The 22,378-nt window shown below is 38.3% G+C and overlaps 1 protein-coding gene across 1 annotated transcript in view; it reads left to right on the top strand.

Moving 5' to 3' along the window:
* Nucleotides 1–22,378, top strand: part of DCDC2 (doublecortin domain containing 2) — a 70,144-nt gene that overhangs the window by 8,290 nt on the left and 39,476 nt on the right. Inside the window, exons 4-8 of the mRNA XM_035893500.1 lie at nucleotides 9,419–9,436; nucleotides 15,297–15,373; nucleotides 15,488–15,619; nucleotides 20,235–20,381; nucleotides 21,453–21,507. Coding sequence (XP_035749393.1) covers nucleotides 9,419–9,436; nucleotides 15,297–15,373; nucleotides 15,488–15,619; nucleotides 20,235–20,381; nucleotides 21,453–21,507 — 429 coding nt within the window. The remainder of the gene's footprint in view (nucleotides 1–9,418; nucleotides 9,437–15,296; nucleotides 15,374–15,487; nucleotides 15,620–20,234; nucleotides 20,382–21,452; nucleotides 21,508–22,378) is intronic.

The raw sequence follows: 22,378 nt of genomic DNA on the forward strand, positions 1-22,378 counted from the left end.
AAGAGTGTATTACACATCCCTCATCAGTAGTGTCAGCATCCAAAAGCGTGTAAGTAGAGCAACACAAGAAAGCTTGCTTTTCTACTTTTTTCTAGTGTATCAACTGCATATAGCAGTTTAATTTCAAGGGCTTTTCTTTTAAAAATAAGCATTGTTTTAAAAATAGTTGAAGTATGACAGTAATAACAATGTGCTTAAGATCTTGCAAAATAACTGTAGTTTTGGTCTGTGAGACCCAACCACCAGAGTTGTGTCTTTTAAAAAAATACTATTTTAAAAGCCCTTATTCATTCTACTACTGATATAAAACAGGTTTCAAGTTGGTCTTCAATGAAATGATCTTATTATCAGTTAGTATTTCTGATATCAATGATAGATTTCTTTAATCCAGTGTCTAATTTCTTAAAATCTAGTTTACCAGTGTAAGGCCTCCAAACAACTGAAATAAATAGTCCAAAAGCTCAGCTGATGGAAAACAGGTATTTTCATTGACCAGTCCACCACAGATATGGATTTGAACTTATAGCCCTGTTCTTCTGGGTGAAGATTTGTGTATAGACCAGTGTCAGTATAGGATGGTGAATGACTGAGAGCGACTCTGATATCTTATTGCAGGATGATATAATTTATGATAGAAGCAAAGTGACACTGAACATTTAATAAATGTTTCTAAGCAGCAGGAGTTTCAGTAGTGTCACTTCAAGTGATGATGTCTATAGTTCAGTGACCATTGACTTCAGTACACTTTGAGCTGTGCCCAGGACCAGGAAGGAGATGGGATGCTGTTGGTTTTGCAAAAATATCAATGGTAGTTGTGGTACTTGGACTGTCACTGGCTTTCAAAGGTAGTTAGATGCCTTGATACCATTTTTGCTTTTGCAAATCTGCCTCAGACTGTCAGACATATGCATGTGATGAAGGGAATAGTTTTAAGAGAAAATTCATAACTGTGCAGAAGAAAGGAAGGAGTTTAGAATGGGAAAGGCCTGCAAGATTCTTTTCACTTCAGAACATCAGTCTGCAATTTGTTTAGTTTTATATTAATACCTGATTTCAGCTCCCTGGTTTCTGAGATAATCTTGATGCAGTAACACTTGAGCAATTATCAGGCACATCCTTACAAGTTACCCTGCGCTGAATGCTGCTAGAGCTGGTGGGATTTCAAAGCCACATCTATCTCTTCTCACTTCATCTGCTGTTATATGCGTTGGGCACTTCCTTGCCTGTTTGTACTTTGCTCTCCTTAGCAATGGGAGCAGCACAGCAGTTTAGGAAAAGACCCTTAGTTCTCATGCTGCTGTAACACCAGAGCAGTGTGCTGATTTTCAGAGTGCCACAAATTCACTTGACTAGGACTGTGCATGACAGTCAGAGGGGTGAGCTGCAGGTTTTGAAGAGGGAGAAAGAAAAGATCAAATCAGAGCTAACAGTCATGAGCAGCAGCGGTGAGGAGAGAGAGACTGCCTGTATGAGCAAATTTGTATCTGGCTCAAGCATTTTACTGACATGGCAATACTCTTCCCCTTCTGCTTAGCTGTTGATCTCAGCAGGTAAGTGATTACATGTCTCTTGCACTATAGCATTGTGGTAATTGTTCTGCATGGAAGGCTGGAGCAAGTTTCCTAGGAAAAGTCTGATTTGTCAATTCCCATTTGACGGCCTCTGCAACAAAGCTAGAATTGTCACATCCCATCTTAGTTTAGAATTTTTGGGGGGAGAGCAAGGGTAGAGATTAAGCTCAGATTTCTGCCTTCTCCCTCTTTCAACCAAGGACAGCAGAAAGGGGGAAAGAAGACTTTTGTCCCTGAAACATGGGAAAATTGTGTATCGGGGTCAGCAAATGGCAGCCAGGTTCCTGGCTGCTTTAAATCCTCTGGCAGAGCCCTCACATTGTAATATGTCTCAAAACTTTTTACAGTTACTTTACTGGTAAGGAAAGTAGTAATAAAATTTCATTCTGACCCAAGCTAAAGCTTTAAGGCAAACTATTCCTCAGGTATGTTTCCATCCATGACTTCTTTTGGCAACTGAGCTTCTTGTTTTGCAAGAGAGATCCCTTTTGTATTGAAGGTGTTCTGCAAGTACAAATACATTTTAAATTATGTGCTTGAGGATTCTAACAATCTCTTGAGGAAGTATGGACCAACGATTTGTTTATTGCAAGCTTAATTGTTGTTAAAAGGTACTGAATGTTATTTTCCAATTATAAAGTGTGAAGTATGGACATTTTTATTTCTCTAGGCACTATCTCTGACATAGATGGTCTCTCCCTGTGCACTTAAAAAGATGAATTTTTCTTTTCATTGATGCTGGGTAAGCTGCTGAAGAATTAACTGAGCTTTTGTATTTGCAAATCCTGTGGGCAACTTTTTTTTTTTAGAATTCTCTTTGTTTCACATAAATGTGTTCAGCTGAAACCTCCTTTTTTCATTGCCTTGATATGACCAACATTTTTTTAAACACACTGAAGTTATTGTAAAAGCAAGGAATTTCAGGCACCTGAGAAAAGATGTATGTTGATACTGAAGAACCAGTCTCTTGCAACTGAAAGAGAACTGAAATTTATAAGTTATAAATTTATTTAATAGATTATAAATTAAATACACATTAAATAGACAGTTCAGCACTGTCTCCCACAGCATTCTCCGAGAGAAGATGGCAGCTCATGGCTTAGACAGATGTACTCTTCTCTGGGTGAAAAACTGGCTGGATGGCTAAGCCCAGAGAGTTGTGCTGAATGGAATTAAATCCATTTGGCAGCTGGTCACAAGCAGTGTTCCCCAGGGCTCAATTCTGGGGCCAGTCTTGTTTAATATCTTTATCAATGATCTGGATGAGGGGATTGAGTGCACCCTCAGTAAGTTTGCAGATGACACCAAATTTGGCAGGAGTGTTGATCTGCTTGAGAGTAGGGAGACTCTACAGAGGGATCTGGACCAGCTGGATCAATGGGCTGAGACCGATTGTATGAGGTTTAATAAGGCCAAGTGCCAGCTCCTGCACTTCATTCACAACAACCCCATGCAGCGCTACAGGCTTACTACGGCTGGAAAGCTGCCTGGTGGAAAAGGACCTGGGGGTACTGGTTGACAGCCGGCTGAATATGAGCCAGCAGTGTGCCCAGGTGGCCAAGAAGGCCAATGGCATCCTGGCCTGTATCAGAAATAGTGTGACCAGCAGGAGTAGGGAAGTGATCGTGCCCCTGTACTCGGTGCTGGTGAGGCCGCACCTTGAATACTGTGTTCAGTTTTGGGCCCCTCACTACAAGATGGACATTGAGGTGCTGGAACATGTCCAGAGAAGGGCAACAAAACTGGTGAGGGGTCTGGGAGCACAAGCCTTACAAGGAGCGGCTGAGGGAACTGGGGTTGTTTAGTCTGGAGAAGAGGAGGCTGAAGGGAGACCTTATTGCTCTCTACAACTACCTGAAAGGAGGCTGTAGTGAGGTGGGTGTTGGTCTCTTCTCCCAACTAATGGGCGATAGGATGAGGGGAAATGGCCTCAAGTTGTGTCAGGGGAGGGTTTGATTGGATATTAGGAAAAATTTATTTACTGAAAGAGTGGTCAAACATTGGAACGGGCTGCCCAGAGGGGTGGTGGAGTCATCATCCCTGGAAGCGTTCAAAAAACTTGTAGACATGGTACTTTAGGACATGGTTTAGTCGGCATGGTGGTGTTGGGTTGACAGTTGGACTTGATGACCTTGGAGGTCTTTTCCAACCTTAATGATTCTGTGAAGTAGCTTAAAAGCAGATACCTGACATTACATAGCAGGTACAATGTCTTTAAAGCCTCTACAGGCTCTATTTGTGCTCAGCATCAAACAAACAAAAAAGGAAGGTTGTAGTGCCTGTATGAAACAGCATCTATTATCAAAAGTTCATAGTAGGCCTGCATTAAGCTGCTTTACTGACCATATCACTTTTTTTCCTGGGCTTCTAGGACAAGGTGATAGTGTGGCAAGCTCTGACACAAGTATTTTTGTGCTGCTCAAGTTCTAGTCATTTGTGTTCCACTTGGATTTTATTATGGACTTATATTCTAGAAAAGCATATATAAAGGCACATCAGGAGTTAGCTCTACACTATAGAGAGATAAGGAGGATGTAGACTTCTTTCGTTAGGTTCACTGCTGTTTTCTATGATGTTTAAGCAACGAAGACATCCTAGTCCACGTTTTGTAACATTTGCCTACTTACAGTGTCTTTATAGCATCAATTGGGAACTGCTGTAGGGCAGTAAGTATGAAAATGGACGTTGTAAGAGGTGGTTGGGGCAAATGTGTGTCTGATTGAGGAAGGGTCACTTTACCCAATTTCTCTGAGCGGTGGGTTCATTCTGGAGTGCTGTCATTTAGCATTAGAAGTGGATCTGTGTGTCTCTTGGACTGTTGGATTCAGTGATGAATGTCAGGGGCCCTGGTGAGAGGGATGCACTAGGGACTCTCCACCCGCCACCCACCAGCTCCACTGTCCTTTCCAGCTCCACGTTCCTCCCATGTTCAGCCTGGGTAGCCTTCTGCAGTTCTGTTGCCTCACATATAGCAGTTGTGTCCTGGTCACATTTTTCCAGTGATTCACCACTTTTTGTTCACTGTTTTACATAAATGTGTTTTGTTGTTCGATAACTCTATTTCAGTTGCAGCTGCTTCTTTTATCAGGTGGTTTAGGTGTGGTCATATTTGGAGGAGTATTTGTAGAATGGAATAACCAATATTTTTACTAATGGTTCTTCAGAGGATTAGTAAAGATTCCTCAAAAATTTCACACATGTATGACTTCAATATTTGTATCTTGTGCAAGCCCAGAACATCTCTCTCTAGAGAAAATGCTTGATAATTACAAGGATTTGAATGAGTGTTTGAACATTTTGAAACTTTTGAATCTCTTTTTCTGATCCAGTGCCTGTCGGTCTTCACATTGGTCACACACTGGATGACACAGACATGTGCTCGAGCATGGAGCAGAGCGCGTTAGCTTGCTAGGGAACTTCACAGAGTGTGTCTGTTCCTGTGATGAAGTGTGACTGCAGAATGAAACTGACTGCAGAACGTGCCTTCTACTGATGGTCTCCAGCTGCAGCACATCAGCGTAGTATCGCTCCTGCTGCGGGCTCTTGTGGGCCAGACATATTTAATTGGCAGATCACAGCCTAGGTCAGTTGGCTACTGTGTCTTGGTGAGATCCTGGGCCAGGAAAGTCTCCTTAGTTGTCCAGTGCTGACAGAAGAGGTGGGTACCATGACAGAGGGATGTGAAGTGGAAAATACAATGTTTGAGGCTTGGTAGATCTGAATTCACCATCAGAATTTTCCAAAAAAGTATCTGAGATGTTGCTATAAAAATATTTTTAGGAGCTGCCATTTCTCTGTTTCCCTCTGTTCCTCCATATTTTAAAATTCAATTATTTTAGTATAATTTCTGCCAATTGTTTCTTCTGCATCCTTTAAGTGCATCTTTGTTGCTAGACAGTGGAGTCACCACTCATCTGTCGACGGTGATATGTTTGGATTAATTTGTAAAAATTGAATTTTGGAAGTTTGTAATGTTGTCTTGATCTCACAAATTATTTTAGTATATTTATGCTGTATATACCTTGTTGCTAATGTACTTGCATATTTTTTCCAAGTACATTCTAACGAAAAATCCAAGTATTTATGATTATTGTTTATGTCAAACCTAGCACTTATAATATCTGACAAATAATGTGCATGTCTAATCATAAGAAAAAACTTGTCATTTTTCAAGGAGTGGACTCTTGTTTTCACTTTAACTTCTAACTTTCAATTAGAAATGCTTCACTGATATTTTGTCTGTACAGGAAATAGTTTTGTGAGGGTAAGAGAGTGCCTGAATAGATATTAGAAGTGATCCTAGCATATGCAAATTACAGCCATTTGATGTCAAAACAGTCTATCTTCACAGGATATTCTTTCCTAAGAATTAGAAAGAAATAAACACAATTTGTACTACCCCAAATTACTGTACACAAAATATTTGTATGTCTGGAAAAGAATTGTGTATAGAAGTCTACTTCATATTCCTGTGTCAATATGCAAAACTAAACCCTCTTGCTACTCCATATCTAACCAGTTTGATTTCTTCTACTGCTGGTGTCACAGACTGAGTAAAGAATTTCTCATTTCCTGATGCCAAATTAATTAAGAATTCTACTGTAGGTGTAGTTTTATGGAATAAGACTACCAAAACACAAAGATTAAAAAAATGTGATATACATCTTTAATCTCCTGAGCAGCATCTTTAATAGTTAAATATTATATGTCATTGTTTGGTATTTAGTATCCTGGTAACATAATTAGCACAACAAGACATACAAAACAGATACTATTCCTGAGTGTTCATAATCTAATACCAGGAGGAATCAGAGAAGAACTGACCAGACGTCCAGCTAAAACATAAGCTGTGTCCTTTTTTCTAATTGGGCCTGTGAATTAATAAAATTTCTCTTCATATAGTTCTGTATACCTGAATTGTGTAATTCTGAGTATTTTAATTAACAGCTTGCTTACAGATGGACTTAGTGGATTTTGGAGCAACAGAAAGACTTGTAGAGGCTTTGGTTCATGGCACTGGAGATTTCATGGTCTGTACTGAATTTGATATGAAACTTGAAAGTTGGTCTCTTCCTTGATTAAGATGCCTGCCTTGTTCTGTAGGGTAACTGCTCTTTCTGGTCTGTGGGGAGGCTGGGAGGAAGGGAAGAGATGCCAGTACTGAAGCTTTTAATGAGGCATGTTAGTCTCATTAAAAACTTGTTGCTGCATGCTAAATTGACTTACTGGAACATTAACAACTTCTACCTTTGATTAAAAATGATGAAAAAAAAAAAAAAAAGATTTTTTGGAGGTTGCTTTTTGTTCTTCGGCTGTCACTGTTCACAGGTTCAGGCCCTTCTGATCAGCCAAAAAGGGCAGAGACTTCCTTTTGGTTTAAGTGAGTCTAAGGAATTTGGGGAAAAAACACAAATTATGAGAAGAAAAAATGGTCAGAATTGGCAGTATGATGTCAGTGACAGAAAGGAGCATCAGGATGTTTTGCTTGAATAAAATCGGCATTATTAATTCCATCGTTGTGTGTGTTGTAAGCAGTGTAGGGTATAGCATCATTTAACTTGAAGAAGGAGCTGTTCTTGGAATCCAGAAGCAACACAGATGTGATCTGCTTTGGAGCACTGCACAGGTTAAGTTCCTGGGCAGATAAGGCCATGCCATTGTCTGATTTATCCCAGCTGAAGATCTGGCCCCTAATCCAATCCCCCAAAACTATGCCAGATCCCAAGTGAAACATTTTTCTTTCCAGGGCTTAGCTAGATGGGATGAGACTTACCCCCAGATGCACAGGGGATATGAACTCCATTTAATTTACTGTGGCTGAAAAGGAGAGTGATTTACCTTGGAGGATGAACAGAGTGGCTTTAAATAGTTTGGGAATGTTGTAGTCTAGAAGGCTCCCTGAATCAGTACATGACTGTTCATTCTGGCATAGTTTGTTTCCAGCTCATCTGTGGTTTATGTGGGCTGAGAAGTTTTTGTACTGCCATGGTGTTGTGACCTATTTATGTAAGCTTGGAAATAATAATTATTAGCAGTTTGAGTGGTGCTTTGAATCCACACCAGTAGAAAGGCCAGTAGTCTCTTGCTCAAGGTTGTTTTGTACTATCCAGTGTACCATCTAGCAGTGCAAAGTAGCTAGGGAAATGTAGATTATCCAGGTTAATTACTGTGTAGGATAACTGAAATGGTTTTGTACTGACCAAACAGCTCAGTGAGTTTGACCCTGCATCTTTTGTCAAAGTGTATAAAAATTCCCGTTTAAAAAAAGCCATGTTGCTATGAAATATGTAAGATAAGAAGTTTCCTATGCTGTAATAGCTTTAGAAAACTTATCGTTCTAATTTGTTTTGATCACTGAACCTTGAACATTCCTTTCTTTCACATCACAGGGTGGTGATGGTGTGTATAAATGGGGTTTTGATTCTTTTGACCCCAGTTCTACCCTAGGGGAATGCAAATATTTGTTCTCAATTTTTCTAGGCACATTGATTAACAAACAGGCCATTGTAACAAACTGGCAAAGCCATGGTTCATTGCATGAGCTGATAAATTTGGAATGTGACATTGTGTTGAAATATTTAAAACTTCAAAAAGTTAGTTATAAAGTGACATGAGTAATGAATGAGATGTTCATAGCATCCAAGACTATATTAATACAGCAATAAGAAAGGCCAGCTCTTAAACCTATATAAATCAAACTAGCACAGAGCATCTGGTTCAAGGAGGTTACATTTTTTTACTTTTGTTTTGCTGCCTTCCAGTATGGCTTTATAAATACATGTAAACTTGTAAATCTTGCAGTTGTTCAGTTGCCCCTTTTGAATGCTTCTGGTGAGGAAAAGAAATAAATCAGATAGTCATACCATTTCTTAGCTATGGATAACTATCCTGTGTCTTCATGGCAGCCTGTGGAAGTGCTGCTAGACCTCTATATTTAGTATGTCTCTAATTATTTAATATACACTGGAGGGAAAAGAAAAGCTAAGAATGGCACATTTCTATGTGAAACTATTCTCAAGTGCATAAAAATCCCCTTCTTAGAAACTAAATATGCAGCATGGTATGTTCAGAGGACAATTAAAATACTCTTTAATGAACTTTATACTTTTCTGATATACAAGGATTGATTCTCTGAAGCGTCACATGCCTCTTGCAAATCCCAAGTAGCCATCATGAGGTTAGATAGTTTGCTGGGTCTGTCCCACTTTCCAGTCTATATTTGAATAATAAGCATGAAAAGTATAATGTAGCATTCACAGAAGCAAAAACGTTGTGCATGGGGATCAACACATAGGTTCACACCAACCAAAACACATACATATAATTTTGCTACATCTCTATTTTAGGGATTATGGTTTTTACTTTTTACTGGTTAACACATTTCTGAAGAAAGAAGTGAAAACCATTCTTTTTTATCTGTGTATTTCAAACCAATGTGTGGATTGCTCAGAGTCCTTACATGAATAGCCATTCTCAATGATGGTTTCCCTGTAACGTGGTATACGTAACGTTTTCTTCCCAGTGTAACACTTGTTCAAGTTAGAAGCATTGCATGAGCAAGCATAGGGTTGTAAAACGGAGTAACATGTTTTTAGTTGATCTTCAGTCTTTCATGGGGTCAGCTGAGCATAAACATAATAGAAAATTTTGTATGAAAATTATATTAAATTGGTGTATATTTGTAGGCATACACACACATTATATACATGTATACACATGTGGATATGCACATGCTAATTCAAAATGGTTTTCTTACAAAAACTATTTTTCATATGCCTACCTATGATAGTATACCTGAGGTAATGGTTGGGCTGCTGATCATTTCGTTTTGTTTTTTTTTTTGCCAGCAGTCAACAGTGGAAGATGTAAGTACCTAAAGTAGATTGTGCAATGTGTTGTATGTGTTTGCTAAGTGTTTTGTCTGTGTTTGTTAAATTTGGTTAATGCTTAGCATATTTTTTAGTATAAGGGAAACATGTATAGAATGTTGTTATAAAGCAGCTGTGAGGCTGTGGGGTTTTTTTTAGCATGTTTCAGTTAGATGCTGGTCTGCATCTTGGCTTTGAATTTTCAAAGTGATGTTGGGAGGCACTCAGCTGCAGCTAGCATTCAGCAACACAAATTCAACCACAGTGAATTATGACTGAAGATGAAAGCTGGGCTCTAAGAGGCTCTCTGTAGAATGTATTCTGAAATTCGAGTGTTTACAGAGATCTCAAACACTGCAGATTGATCCCTGCCCCCAGAACCTAGTCTGTGTTGAGTTTAGCTGCTTTGTTTTTCCCAGATTCTACAAGGTGCTTTGCAAAGTTATTTCACAGGTGGTAACTCCTCTCTGAAGCAAGAAATATCCACGCTGCTGTTGATATAAGGGACACTGTGGGAAATAACAAATTCTTTGTAGAATAGAAAGGTAAAAATTATGGTGGTTTTGAGTGTCTGTGATCCCGTGGTGTATTTCTGTGTTTCGCTCTTGTTGTCTTGCAAATTCTCTTTTGATTGATTGCCTCCAGCTTACTTAAAGTTCCCTCTGAGTTTCAACTGATATAATGCTTTCTCCTTCCTCCCCTAAATGCTTTGCATTGCTGCTGTATGCTGTCATGTAATACCTCAGATGAGTATCTCATCACAAGTTATGAAATGTTGGCAACATTTGTCATGGAATATGGAAGCTGCCCTTGAATGGGACTTTTCAAACAAACTGAAAATGTATGAAATTTAAAGATAAAATCATAATGGGGCCAGACCATTGATTAATGTAAATCTGCTTAAAATTGCTGACGTAAATGGGAAAGTGCTGATTTACATCAGCTGAAAATGCAGCTGGTGAAATTAAAAGAAAATAAAGGGTTTAGGGGGCTAGTGATGCTAGTCTCTTAATGTAAGCACAAACTTTCACCTAAGACCACATTGTTGTTAATATGTAACTCTGCAGTGCCAGAGAGGTCAGGCTATTCCAGACAATGCAACACTGTGATACCTCCTACAAACAAAATAGGAGCAGAACCATGTATTCTTTAATTAAATCCTGGATCAGGTCTTCCGCTGGGGTGGTTTGGCATAACTCCATATACTTCAAAGGAATTAGATTGATTTACAGTGGTTGACCACTTGGTCTTTTATTAATGTATATTTCTGTATATTGAAATTATGTGGCTTGCTTTTCATAACTATAAATAGTTTAACATTGTTCAGACAGAAGTTGTTCTAAACTCTGTGAGGTAGTAACTTGAAGACTGCCAAAAAACCCCAAAATCAAACCCAAACCTAAAGCAAAACCAGGAAAGTCAGATTAATTAGGAGAATGGCATATAGGTTTTGTTTGTTTCTCTCTTAAAATCACTGCAGTATAGATCTAGCCAAATATTTTTAAAAGAGTGGCTTCAGAGCAGGCTAGAGTAGCTTGTGCGGAGTGTTTGTGCTGCTGTACTTGGAGAGCTTTATATGCTATGTTGTAGCCAGAACATATGCTAGGCATCTATAAGACTTATCTCTTGTGCATTGTGGAATACCATATTATACCATATTGTAGTTGCTTGCATGTCTGCATACTTGCCAGCTTCAAAATTAAAGGTGTTGTACACAGCTCATTTGCAGCACCTGTGTGTAGGCATTCCCTCTGTTTATGTTTTTAAATTTTCTTATAATTTATATATTTATTTTCTCCTTTCCTCTCTCTTATTTGCAGCATCAGAGGGTCCTTGTGTCCTGGGTGGATATAAAGAGTTTATCTTTCTTTTGGCCCCTGGAGCAGATCAGGTGTAAAACATATCTTCAGGAGGCAAGGAGTCCCAAAGACATTAGTTATCCTTCCTCATCCAGACACACAATGATAGCTTAAACATCTGCCTAAGAGCATGTGGGACCCCAAGGAAAGATGCAGTATGCTTTCCCCTGCTCTTTGTGTCAGGTGTGGCAAAGGACTCTTCAGACATTTCTGTGCCACTGTGGTCCAGCATCTGCTTAATTTAGCTGGGACTACTCTGTTCCAAGCTCCCAGAAACTGAGGTCTTGTCTATGCACTGTGCTAAATACTTGTGGGTATTTTAATAGCGTCATAGTCATCTTGGTGTTTCCATGCACTGATTTTTGTGGTGTCACATTAGCAAATGTAATACTGCACTAAAGTATTTTCACCTTTTAATATAGGAGGTACATTTGATTTAAACATGCTTAGCAAAGCAATGCAAGATTGTATTTTGCTCTGGTTTAGGCCATGTTTAGGTAGAAAAGACAAATATTAATTCTCTGACTAAGCTGGTGAACAGAGCTGACTTGTTAGGCCACAGAAGGCTGCCAGAAATATTAATGACTCTTTGAGAGAGTAACCCAAAAGATAGACTTGCAAGCTGATGCCACGGTATCTATTATTGGCAGAAATACAATCCTTCGAATAATAAATGAGCTCTTAACATCTGCCAAGTTGCTTGTTTTCTCAGGGGCCCGGTGTTTGGGCTGCATACAATAACACAATGGCCTTCTGAGGAGCCTACATCAAAATTAATGGTTTCATCAGCTTGCAGGAACAACTAAATAATTGGGCACACCTGAGACTATCCTAAAGGGCTCCTTTATGCTTACAGAATGTTTTCTAACTAGTTCCAGTAAAGTGTGGACCATTGAAACCTGAGTGTTGCAGACTGGATCAGAGAACTTAGTTCGTTGTCCTGTTTGGAGTGCGTGAGAGCCTGAGTATAGGTATCAACAACAAAAATGGGTACCAGGAATAGATAAGGAATCAACTTCTAGAAGAAGCGATATAAGGCTTTACTAGTTATATATTGAATGCTTTATAGGGCATTAACCTGGCAACCTAGTAGCTGCACAGAAAGGTGTAAGGGCAGCCCAAGTTAAGTATTCCTGTTTTGGATGCAACCTGTGTTTGGAGCCTAAATATTAGGACCTGATGCTATGGAAGTAAATTGGTATTGCCTCAGCCTTCACTAGCATACTCTTTAGAAAGTTACCTTATTTTTTTCTGTATTCTGAAGCTCTCTGTTAGGTTGATTACATCCAGCAAATAACCCTTAATGGCTGATGGCAGCAATAAAAATGTTTTTATATGTTGTAGTTTAAGGTGTGTTCTCTTTTTCTTCCTAGAGACTCAGTAAATTTTCATCTCAATTTTTGGTGACATAAACAACAAGTTATGCTCTGAAAAATGTTTTAAATGTTTCTGCAAGAATGACTGAGCTCCTAAATTATTTGGCAGTGTCCAAAAATTTCTTTGCCTCCCCTAATAAGCTGTATGATAACAACCTCTTACTCTCTTTCCAGGCTTGTAGTAGTAGGTGTGAATCTTCCACCTGATTCAGAGCATACTGGAATTAACAGCGAGTCTGTGACTTGCAATTACCTTAGGCATTAGGACATAGCTTATGTACAGTCTGGTACACAATTTCTCATTGTATGAGGCCAAGATAAATATGTGTCTGTGACATAGATCTTAAGGAGTAAATACAGTGCTTAGTAAATTGCTTGCATAATGGAAAGATCCCCAAGCCATTCCAGGAGCCTGTTTCCTAGCTTGGTCCACAAACACTGCTGGCATAATGCAGCAGTAACATCTTTCTTGCTGTCTCTCCTCTTGTAGAAGTCTCTGGCCAAAATATTCCTTTGCGTTGAGCTTCAGATCATCATGCCCCCACTGCTGCTGCTGGCTTCTGTTTAGTCACTGTGCTGTGCAAAGGCTAATTCTGCCTTCCTCTATCCATGACCAGCATAGGCTTTCATGTCCTGTGAGTCTCTTAGAAAATGGAACCCTGGGAGGGCTACACTGCTCAACAAGGGCCTTTGAGAAAGGCGAGAAGCTGAAGTGAGTTGAATTCAGAATAGATATGCTTCTCTTTTAGCAGACAATGAGAACAGATTTTGTTCAACAGATTTACCTGTTGCTGTCTTTCACTAGAAAAAGGAGTCTGAGGGGAGACCTCATCACCCTCTACAACTACCCGAAAGGAGGTTGTAGCGAGGTGGGGGTCGGCCTCTTCTCCCAGGTAATGGGTGATAGGACAAGAGGAAATGACCTCAAGTTGCACCAGGGGAGGTTTAGATTGGACATTAGGAAAAATTTTTTCACCAAAAGCCTTGTCAAGCATTGGAACAGGGCTGCCCAGGGAAGTGGTCAAGTCCCCATCCCTGGAGGTGTTTAAAAGACAGGTAGACAAGGTGCTCAGGGACATGGTTTGGACTAGATGACCTCTAGGGGTCCCTTCCAACCCAAAACATTCTATGATTCTATGATTCTATGGTTTAGTGGTGGGATGGCAGGGTTAGATTAATGGTTGGACTTGATGATCTTAAAGGTCTTTTCCAACCTAAATGATTCTATGATTCTAAGTGATTGTACGTCAAGTAATTCCAGTTTTGCTTTTGTTTTGTTAGTTGTTTTCTCCCTAAGAGACCTATTTTAGCTTCAGAATTTATGTACTTGGTGCAGAATTTGCTGTGTGAGGTTCTTTGGGTTATGGGGGAAGTCAGATTTGATTGTTTTACTAATCATTTTTAGTTAGTTTGAAAAATCTAGTAGGATGAGCGCCTCCCTTGCTTCTTTTATTATATAAAAGGGAAAGATCTGGCAAGCAGTCCTGTTAGTAGTAAATGAATTTGTGTGAAAATCCATGCAAAGGCTTAAAGCACTGGTGCACAGACCATTTTCCATAAATTAAAGGAGAAGTGTTGGTTAAGTTAATAGAGTTTGATAAAGGTTCAACACATCACATCATTAGACTGCTTTACATAGTGACTGGGACATTGCCAGTTTAAACAAACTTTGTACATCTATTTGAAAGCATATCTCTGTGCATGCTGGCTACTTAATCCTTTAAGATTTATAGTGTTTTTCAGAAATTTAGCCAACTTGTTAATGCATATACTATGACTTTTGAAAGTTTGTTTGGGTTTGACGCCTTATTTTGATTTGCTAATTATGGAGAATTAAAAAAAAAATCTTCTTAATGATTTTGGAGTTTGGTTTTATCCCTTTTTTTAAACTATTTTGAAGGTATGTATAAATACAACAGGGAATCCTAGCTAGGCAGTATTGCATAACTTTCTGTTCAGTATACTGGCATTAACGTTGAGCCACCTAACTGATCTCAACGTACTGTCTGTTCAAAAGAGTACAGGGAATAATGCTGGGAATTAAGTAGCCTATGTTTTATTCTGAGAGCTGAAAATCTGCAGTTCTCCTCACTTGTGAGTCATTGCCCTCCAATGAGGATAGTATTCAGCAACCTTTATAAATCACTGATGGATTTGAATGTAAAGATGTGTACAGGAGCAAAAGTACTTAATACATAATAGCAGAGAGATCTGAAGATGGCATTCACTGTTAAAGAGAGAAGATGGTTTAATTGCCTGGGCTATGGTTATGAGCAATAAGTACTAAGAAAGCAAGAACAGCATTTGGGGGTGTTGCTTTGTGTCTCTGGGGCTGGGAAATCACCAAAGATGTCCATACAATTCCGACCTCTCAGTGGAAACCATATGTTGTGTCAAGCTACATTGTGGTATACTATGCTGTGGTAGTTATTCAACATGTATGTGAACCTGCAGCAGTAATTATGTATGCTCTGTAGAAGGTGAAGCTGGAATGGAATAAAATGCATGTTTTAAAAACAGGAACTTTCTGCAGACACACTGCCTTCCTTGCTGCTGGTGGTCCGGACAAGCTCTTTCCCAATGTGAAGATCAAGTAATTTCTAAGTCTTTTTGTCCTTGCAGGTCAAGCCAGTTACTCACAGTAGAATAACTGTGTCAGCACGGTTTCGAAAACCACTCCAGGAGCCCTACACTATTTTGTAAGCAGAATTTTCAGTTAATGACCTGCCATTTCTGGGGGTTGTGCTGTCTTAACTTCAGTTGAGTTTTGTTTAAAATGTTCCTCTGAATTATTTCACTTTGCTTTATTTCAGCCTGATTGCTAACGGAGACCTTATTGGCCCTGTAGTACGCCTCCTCATTCCCAGGAAAACACTGAATCACTGGGATCATATTCTCGAAATGGTTACAGGAAAAGTTACCCTCAGAAGTGGAGCTGTTCACAGGTATTAGGAAGCTGAATATTTGCAAGATATATTTGATATGCATAGATATGTTTTTAAAACTCCATAAGAAGATATAATGGATCATTTCTGCTTCTTGGGAAATTCCACTATAAGAAAATTAAAATACAACAGAAAGCCACAAAATGGAAATATGTTGACTCTAAGTAACCTTCAGGTTTCCTTTCAACTGCTATTTTAAAAAAGAAAAACCTCAGTTTGTTTCAACTGTTAGTTCTTGATTAAATATTTAGTAAGCAGGCATGTAATAATACAATAATAATGCAATATATTTGGTATTAATAATTAAGTTACATGTCAGAATAAAATAAATGAGCATGGTAAAGTCGGTGAAAATGTTAGGAATGCACAATAATGGAGGTGGTCCATGTTCCTTTTAATTTTGATAGTTCTTTAAATTCATTGGGGCAAACAATTTCAAGGAAAGTATTATAGATTCTTTGTTTTTGAAGACCTGTGATGTCATAGAATCATAGAATCATAGAATGTTTTGGGTCGGAAGGGACCCCTAGAGGTCATCTAGTCCAACCCCCCTGCAGGAGCAGGGACACCGCTAACTAGATCAGGTTGCTCAGAGCAATCTCTATGACGTGTTTTATACTCAGCCAGCTTAGCCTCCTAATTAGAGCCAAGGCCAAAGCTGTAGTTGAGGGTTTGCCAGTTCCAGTATTTCAGCTGGTCTGAGTAGTTGTGGTATCCCAGGAATAGGATGATGTGACCTTTTTTATAGATAAGTTTCAGTCCATTAAGGCATTTACAATGTAAAATATGCTCTCCAAAACAGGATTAGGTAGTTGTTGCAAGTTTTAGACAAACCAATTTATGCAGTTTTCATGAGAAATGTTGCAGTGTAAGCAGGCTGCCATGGTGTGTACTAGCAAATTACTGACATTCCAGTGTTGCCCCATGCAGAGCACATTACAGAAATCCGTTCCTCGGATGGGAAAGAGCCTTTTGTGGAAAATCATTCTTCACAGCTTAAGCAATGTCTGAGGTTAAGGTTGCAAAATCTTTCTAAAATCAGTGAAGATAAAATAGTCTTTCAGTTCTTCTGATTGCTTTCCCAGAGCTGATAGCAGATGATAAAAGACTAAGGTATTACTATCTGTTGACTATGAGCTCTCATCTAATTTTTCCTCTCAGCTTGTCATTTCTTTGCTCCTATTATCTGGCTACTTAGCACTTTTACTTGCAGTAAAGTAAACCTACACATGTTGCAGCTTTCTGGGTCTGATTCTCAGCTAGTGTAACTCGGAAGTGAGCAAAGTACTGGCAGTTTACAACATGCCAATTCTTTCTGCTCTCAGATTGTTTAGCAATTTAAAAACCTTTCACATTTTATTCTCATTACCTGGTGTCACTCCTTGGTGAAACAAAATGATGTACATGAAAGCATAAATCATTCTGTACACAGCTAGGATTGCCTTTGAGAAGTTCCTTTCAATGCTTAGTTTTAATCCTTAAAAAATAAGATAATATACAGGACATTTTAAATTATTTAATGTTTTCCTTTTTCTGGTTTTCTATTAACCCAGTTTTCATTTTCTTTTCCTTAAAATGCTAGGAATACATACTAAATACGTTAGTAAAGTAATCATTGTTCTTTAATAAGTTACATATTAATTGCTGGAGTTTACTGAAACTGTGTTAGCATTAGGGGAGGTCCTGTAAGACCACTGATGCTGGGAAGATATAATTTCTCATTAAAGAAGGATAAGTGGAATTACGAGAACCTGCATTATGTAAATGGCAGTTTCTCTTTCCTGTATTATTACAAGACATACAAAGTTGCCGAGCCTTATGCAGTTTCACATGTGGCTCTTAAAAAAAATTATTGATCATCCCCATCAGAATAGGGATGTAAGTAAGAAAAATGAGAGAGGAGATGATGAGAAAGTAGCTTTTCTGCTTGCTAGATTGTGCCTGGGGATGGGGTACAGCAACCTGATGGGCAGGTACCCTGTGCATGAGCAACTGGGAATTTGGGGATATTGGTCCCACAAGTTGTGTCTTTGCCGTCTCCCTTGTCAGCCTGTATGCTTGCTTTGTTTTGGCCGCCACTTTTTAGCTTGGCTTCAGGAGGCAAAATGGAAGTCCACTGACATCGCTCAGGACAAACCCTAGGTCATCCCCCGGTGACCAAAAGAAGTGACCACAAGGACATCTTTGTTGCATAATACTAGCCAGAGAGAACCCAAATGGTCTTTGAATGGTTGTGTCCAGGTGGGTTGGTAGAAGGCTTCAGAAGTAAATGTCAGAAAATTTGTGTGATGTTTCTTAAGTCAATAGTAATTTTATTTGTTTGAAGTTCCATTTTTTAAAAATGCGTTTTTAATTTCACTTTCATCTTCAGTGACATGTTTGACTCAGTTATTATGGTTATTATTTTCAGGGTGAAAGTACAACTGGAGACTGCCAGATATTTGTTCATAACATTTTGGGGAGTTCTAATAAACAAACAACTTTTGAGAATTAAATATACACTGATTTGCTGTTTTTTCTCCCAAGTTTCCCAAAGCAAAATGTAATCTAGCAAAATACAGCGAGATTAATTCAGAAATAGGCTTCTTGCTGATTTTTAGATTGCTTGTTTTATTCTCAGTGTTTGTGTGTAACTGATGTTGTCTATGTGATAGAGAAACATCTTTGAGTTGCTGGCATGCCGGTGAAACGTTTGTGCTAAAAAGTAAATATGAGTAGTACAGAGGGGCTGCTTCAACATTAGCATACTGCTTCACAAGGAAGCAGCAATGTGATCAAGATTTTAAAAAGCTGCAATTCCACCTTTGAGAAAGTTTGGTCTTTGCACTTAGAAAACCAAGGTACTTCTATATGACAGGAGGCACCTAGAAAATCAAGGTACTTCCATGAGGGGAATATAAGAAAGACATGAACACACACTGGAGCAAGTTCAGTAGAGGACCGCAAAGATGAAGGTCTTGAAGATACCTGTCATATGGGGAGGGCTGGGAGGGTTGGGACTGCAGCTTGGAGAATACAGGGCTCAGAGGGATCTCATGAATGTGTATAAATACCTGGTGGGAAGGAGTGAAGAAGTCGGAGCCAGGCTTTTCTCAGTGGTGCCTAATGACAAGACAAGAGGCAATAGGCACAAACTGAAATACAGGAAATTCCACTTGAACAGAAGAAAAAGTGAACATTTTTACTGTAAGGGTCATCAAACACTGGAACAGGTTGCCCAGAGAGGTTGTGGAGTCTCCATCGTTGTAGTTATCCAAAACACACCTGGACACAGCCCCGAGCAATGTACTGTATTTACTCTTGCTCTGCATGTTGCAGTTGGAGAAGGTGGTCTCCAGAGATTGTGTCTAACCTCAGCTATTCTGTGATTCCTGGCTCTGTAAGCTGCATCTTTTCTTTTTTTCTGTGTTTATTCAAGGTTGTACCACCATGCATATTAACTTACAAAGCATCTTTTTCTCTACTAAACTGAAAATTTTTGCACATTATAAGTCAGGGGTATTCTCAAGACAGGCTCTTGATATTCTTCCTAAAAGGTTCATTGTATAGGTGTATATATCATATTATATATCCTTGCATTGTATTGAAAATTATGAATAACACATATAGTAGCTCCTGCAGAATGCTTCTAGAAAGGCAGTTAAGATAGCCATTCGACATTCCTGCATTTAACACTTAAATGCAAAACTGTTAATGTCGACATTTTAATTAAATATAAATATTGTTGAGTTTTGGAATATGCTTCACAGGAATGAACTTATTTATTATTGAATGTTTCTTCCTTCCTCATTTCTTTGACCATTCTTAAACAAAATCACAAACTTGACAATGAAGTCATTGGGATAGCATAGAAATAATGTGTTGACTGCCACTGCTGCCCATCCCGTCCCCCCACCCCCAGTCCCTAATGCATTTCTCCCTCTCAGTAAATTGTACAAACAGAAATTACCATGATAAAAATCTACCTGGTGTAATAGACTTACCAATTATTGGTATCGTAGGTGCCTAAGATACATGGCTTCTTGTTATAATTTATTATTGTATTTCCTGCTACTTCCAGCCTTACCCCACCAGTACAGTCATGTTCCCACATTCTGATCCATACAATATAAGTGCAGTATCATTGACTTGTTCTGTGTTAGGTGGACAGGTCCTGGGTTTTCAGTCATGGGGCCATGAATGTTTGATTCTTCCCAGATTACTGCATAGTGCCCAGACCACAGATGGGAGGTGGAACTTGGTATGAGAGGGGTCAGGAACTCATGGAATAGATCCCTTCCAAGGTATCAGGGGAAAAGCATTAAAGACCTTCTAAGTACAAAGTAACTTATTTCATTTTAGAAATTATGAGAGTATTTTATCTGTCATAGTACTTCATACTTGATTAGTTTTATATGAACTGAGATTTAGGTCATTATTTTGCTCTGTCCTTATCTTTTGGGTTTTTTTTTATGTAGCAACTGATCGTTATTTGACATCCACAATTTTTTACTTGGTTTCATATCTGGAAATTCAACATGATTTAGTGAGTTTAGATTAACATAGCTTTCAACACTCTGAATACATCTAACTGGATGTTAAGGTTTATTATATTAAGCATTTTCATATTTTTCAGACTTTACACTTTAGATGGAAAACTTGTTCAGAATGGGTCAGACTTGGAGAATGGGCAAATTTATGTTGCAGTGGGTAGAGAAAAGTTTAAGAAGTTGCCATATGGTGATCTGCTGTTTAGCAAATCTGCAATAAGAAGGCCACAGGGGTAAGTTCTATAGGTGTGTGATATACTTCTCATGTGCTTGTGAGTGTAAATTTGTTTAAAAAGTACCACCATTAAAGTACAAAATCATCATTCCAAGAACAAGGAATGGATGGGTGGGTTAGTAGGGATACAAAACTTTATTGACAACTTCTGAGAAAGTTGAGATAATAAAAAGAAAAGAGAAAGTGGAAATTCAGAAGACTATTTCACTTCATAAAGATGCTGTTGATCACGTATCACAAAATTCATGTCAGAGAAAGGATTATTTTTACTTGGCTTAATTTATTTTTTTCCTGGATATGAATGTGTACAGCTGAATGAGACTAGGTACAGCTACAGCACTCTAGATCTACTCTTGTTTGGTAATGTTTTGTGGAATATGTACTCCTTAAGAATGCTTTATGTTTGGGTCTATTTTTTGTAGGTTAGAATTATCACATAATAGAGTCCTAAGCCGGGTCTCTGTAAGGAGAAACTGGGGCTTTTAGTGTCTTTGGAAAACATGAACGTTGGGAGCAATTTCATTGCAATATATGAAAAGAAATGGAAATTTGTCCTACAAATTGGTGTAATTTAAAGAATTTGTCCCATATTCTGCATATAAACTGGAGTGTAATTTAATTTTTTTAATGAGCAACTAAGTATAATGTAAATAACTTGAAAGTATTTTGGGAAACAGCATTTGCAACAAAGTAATTTAAGGACAGTGAAAAGCTATGTTGATCAATTGATGTAAACAGAGTTTTATTGAAATTGCTGGAACTTTTAATTGTAATAATTGTTAGGGTCTTTTGCATAGTAATTTACTGAATACTACTCTGCAAATTTTTGGTATATAAAGTATGCATTGTGGTGAAATGTAATGCATTTGTTTGAATAAGTTAATGATTATGTGTTTAGATATAGTCTAGTGAACAGAAATTAGTGATTCTTAGTAAACTGTGCAATAAATAAAACAATGATGAACTCTGTTGCCATAGCTGACTTGGTGTTATTTGACTTGGTTATAGATACATAGCATCTATGATAGTGACAGTTTGCACAATTCTAAAATATTGTTTATTTCTGCAGTTCCAAAGCCTCTGTACTACCTCCGATTGCAGGATCTCGAAAGTCTAAAGGCAGTGTAAGTATCAAGTGCAGTTACAAAGTTTGTTTCCAATTTTGCTTAATTCCGGCAGATGGAAAGTCCCTGTCCTTTGGGTTTTAATTAAATCTGAAGAGAAAAAATCTGCAGCCACCTGGTGGTATGCTTATTAAAGCTTGATGGATCCGTAGCTATTTGCAGCATCAATTAGACAAAAGAACTCTGAGAAAATATTATTGCAATAATGGCTGCTTTATTTTTTATAAAACCTTCTATAGCAAAGATCAACTGCTGTCTTAAGGTCTTTCCCATAAACCTTGTCAGCTATCTTTGTTTAATTGTTAAATTATTTATTCAAATTATACACCTAAAGGAAAAACACAGAACCTTTTACAAAATGTCTTGCAGAAAATGGTGTTTCTACATGCTGAGTCTGAATAAGGCCCCAGATCAGTTTCAGATCTGATGTGTTTTGCTCTAGCTAACCATTAAATACAGAGCTTGAGCCTCCACTGCTTTGTATCCTGTATAGCTGTCTATATGTGTACAAAATGAGTCCACAGTGGATTTAAAACAGTGCCAAGTCAGAATATAAGTATCTGTTTGCACCGATTCTGTACAAGTGCAGTTTACTATACAAGACAGCGGAGAGTCAGACTCTCAGTCTGTCATTATAGTTGTGGTAGCTGGTCATGTCTATTCACTGCTTACAAAACGAAGCCACTAAATGAAATAAGCAATAAAATATAGACGTCTCTGTTCCATTCTGTTGAAATTCAGTGGAAGATAAAACCTCAGTAAAGAACATACTTTCAAGTGGTGTTTGTTTTTAAAATGTGAGCTTTGGAATTCTAGCATTTGTAAATATAACTCTTTAATAGTTTTAACTTCTTGTCTTTTCTACTATTAC

The sequence above is a fragment of the Egretta garzetta genome, unplaced genomic scaffold, assembly GCF_000687185.1.
Source record: "Egretta garzetta isolate BGI_Z169 unplaced genomic scaffold, ASM68718v1 scaffold14, whole genome shotgun sequence".
NCBI classification, from domain to species: Eukaryota; Metazoa; Chordata; class Aves; order Pelecaniformes; family Ardeidae; genus Egretta; species Egretta garzetta.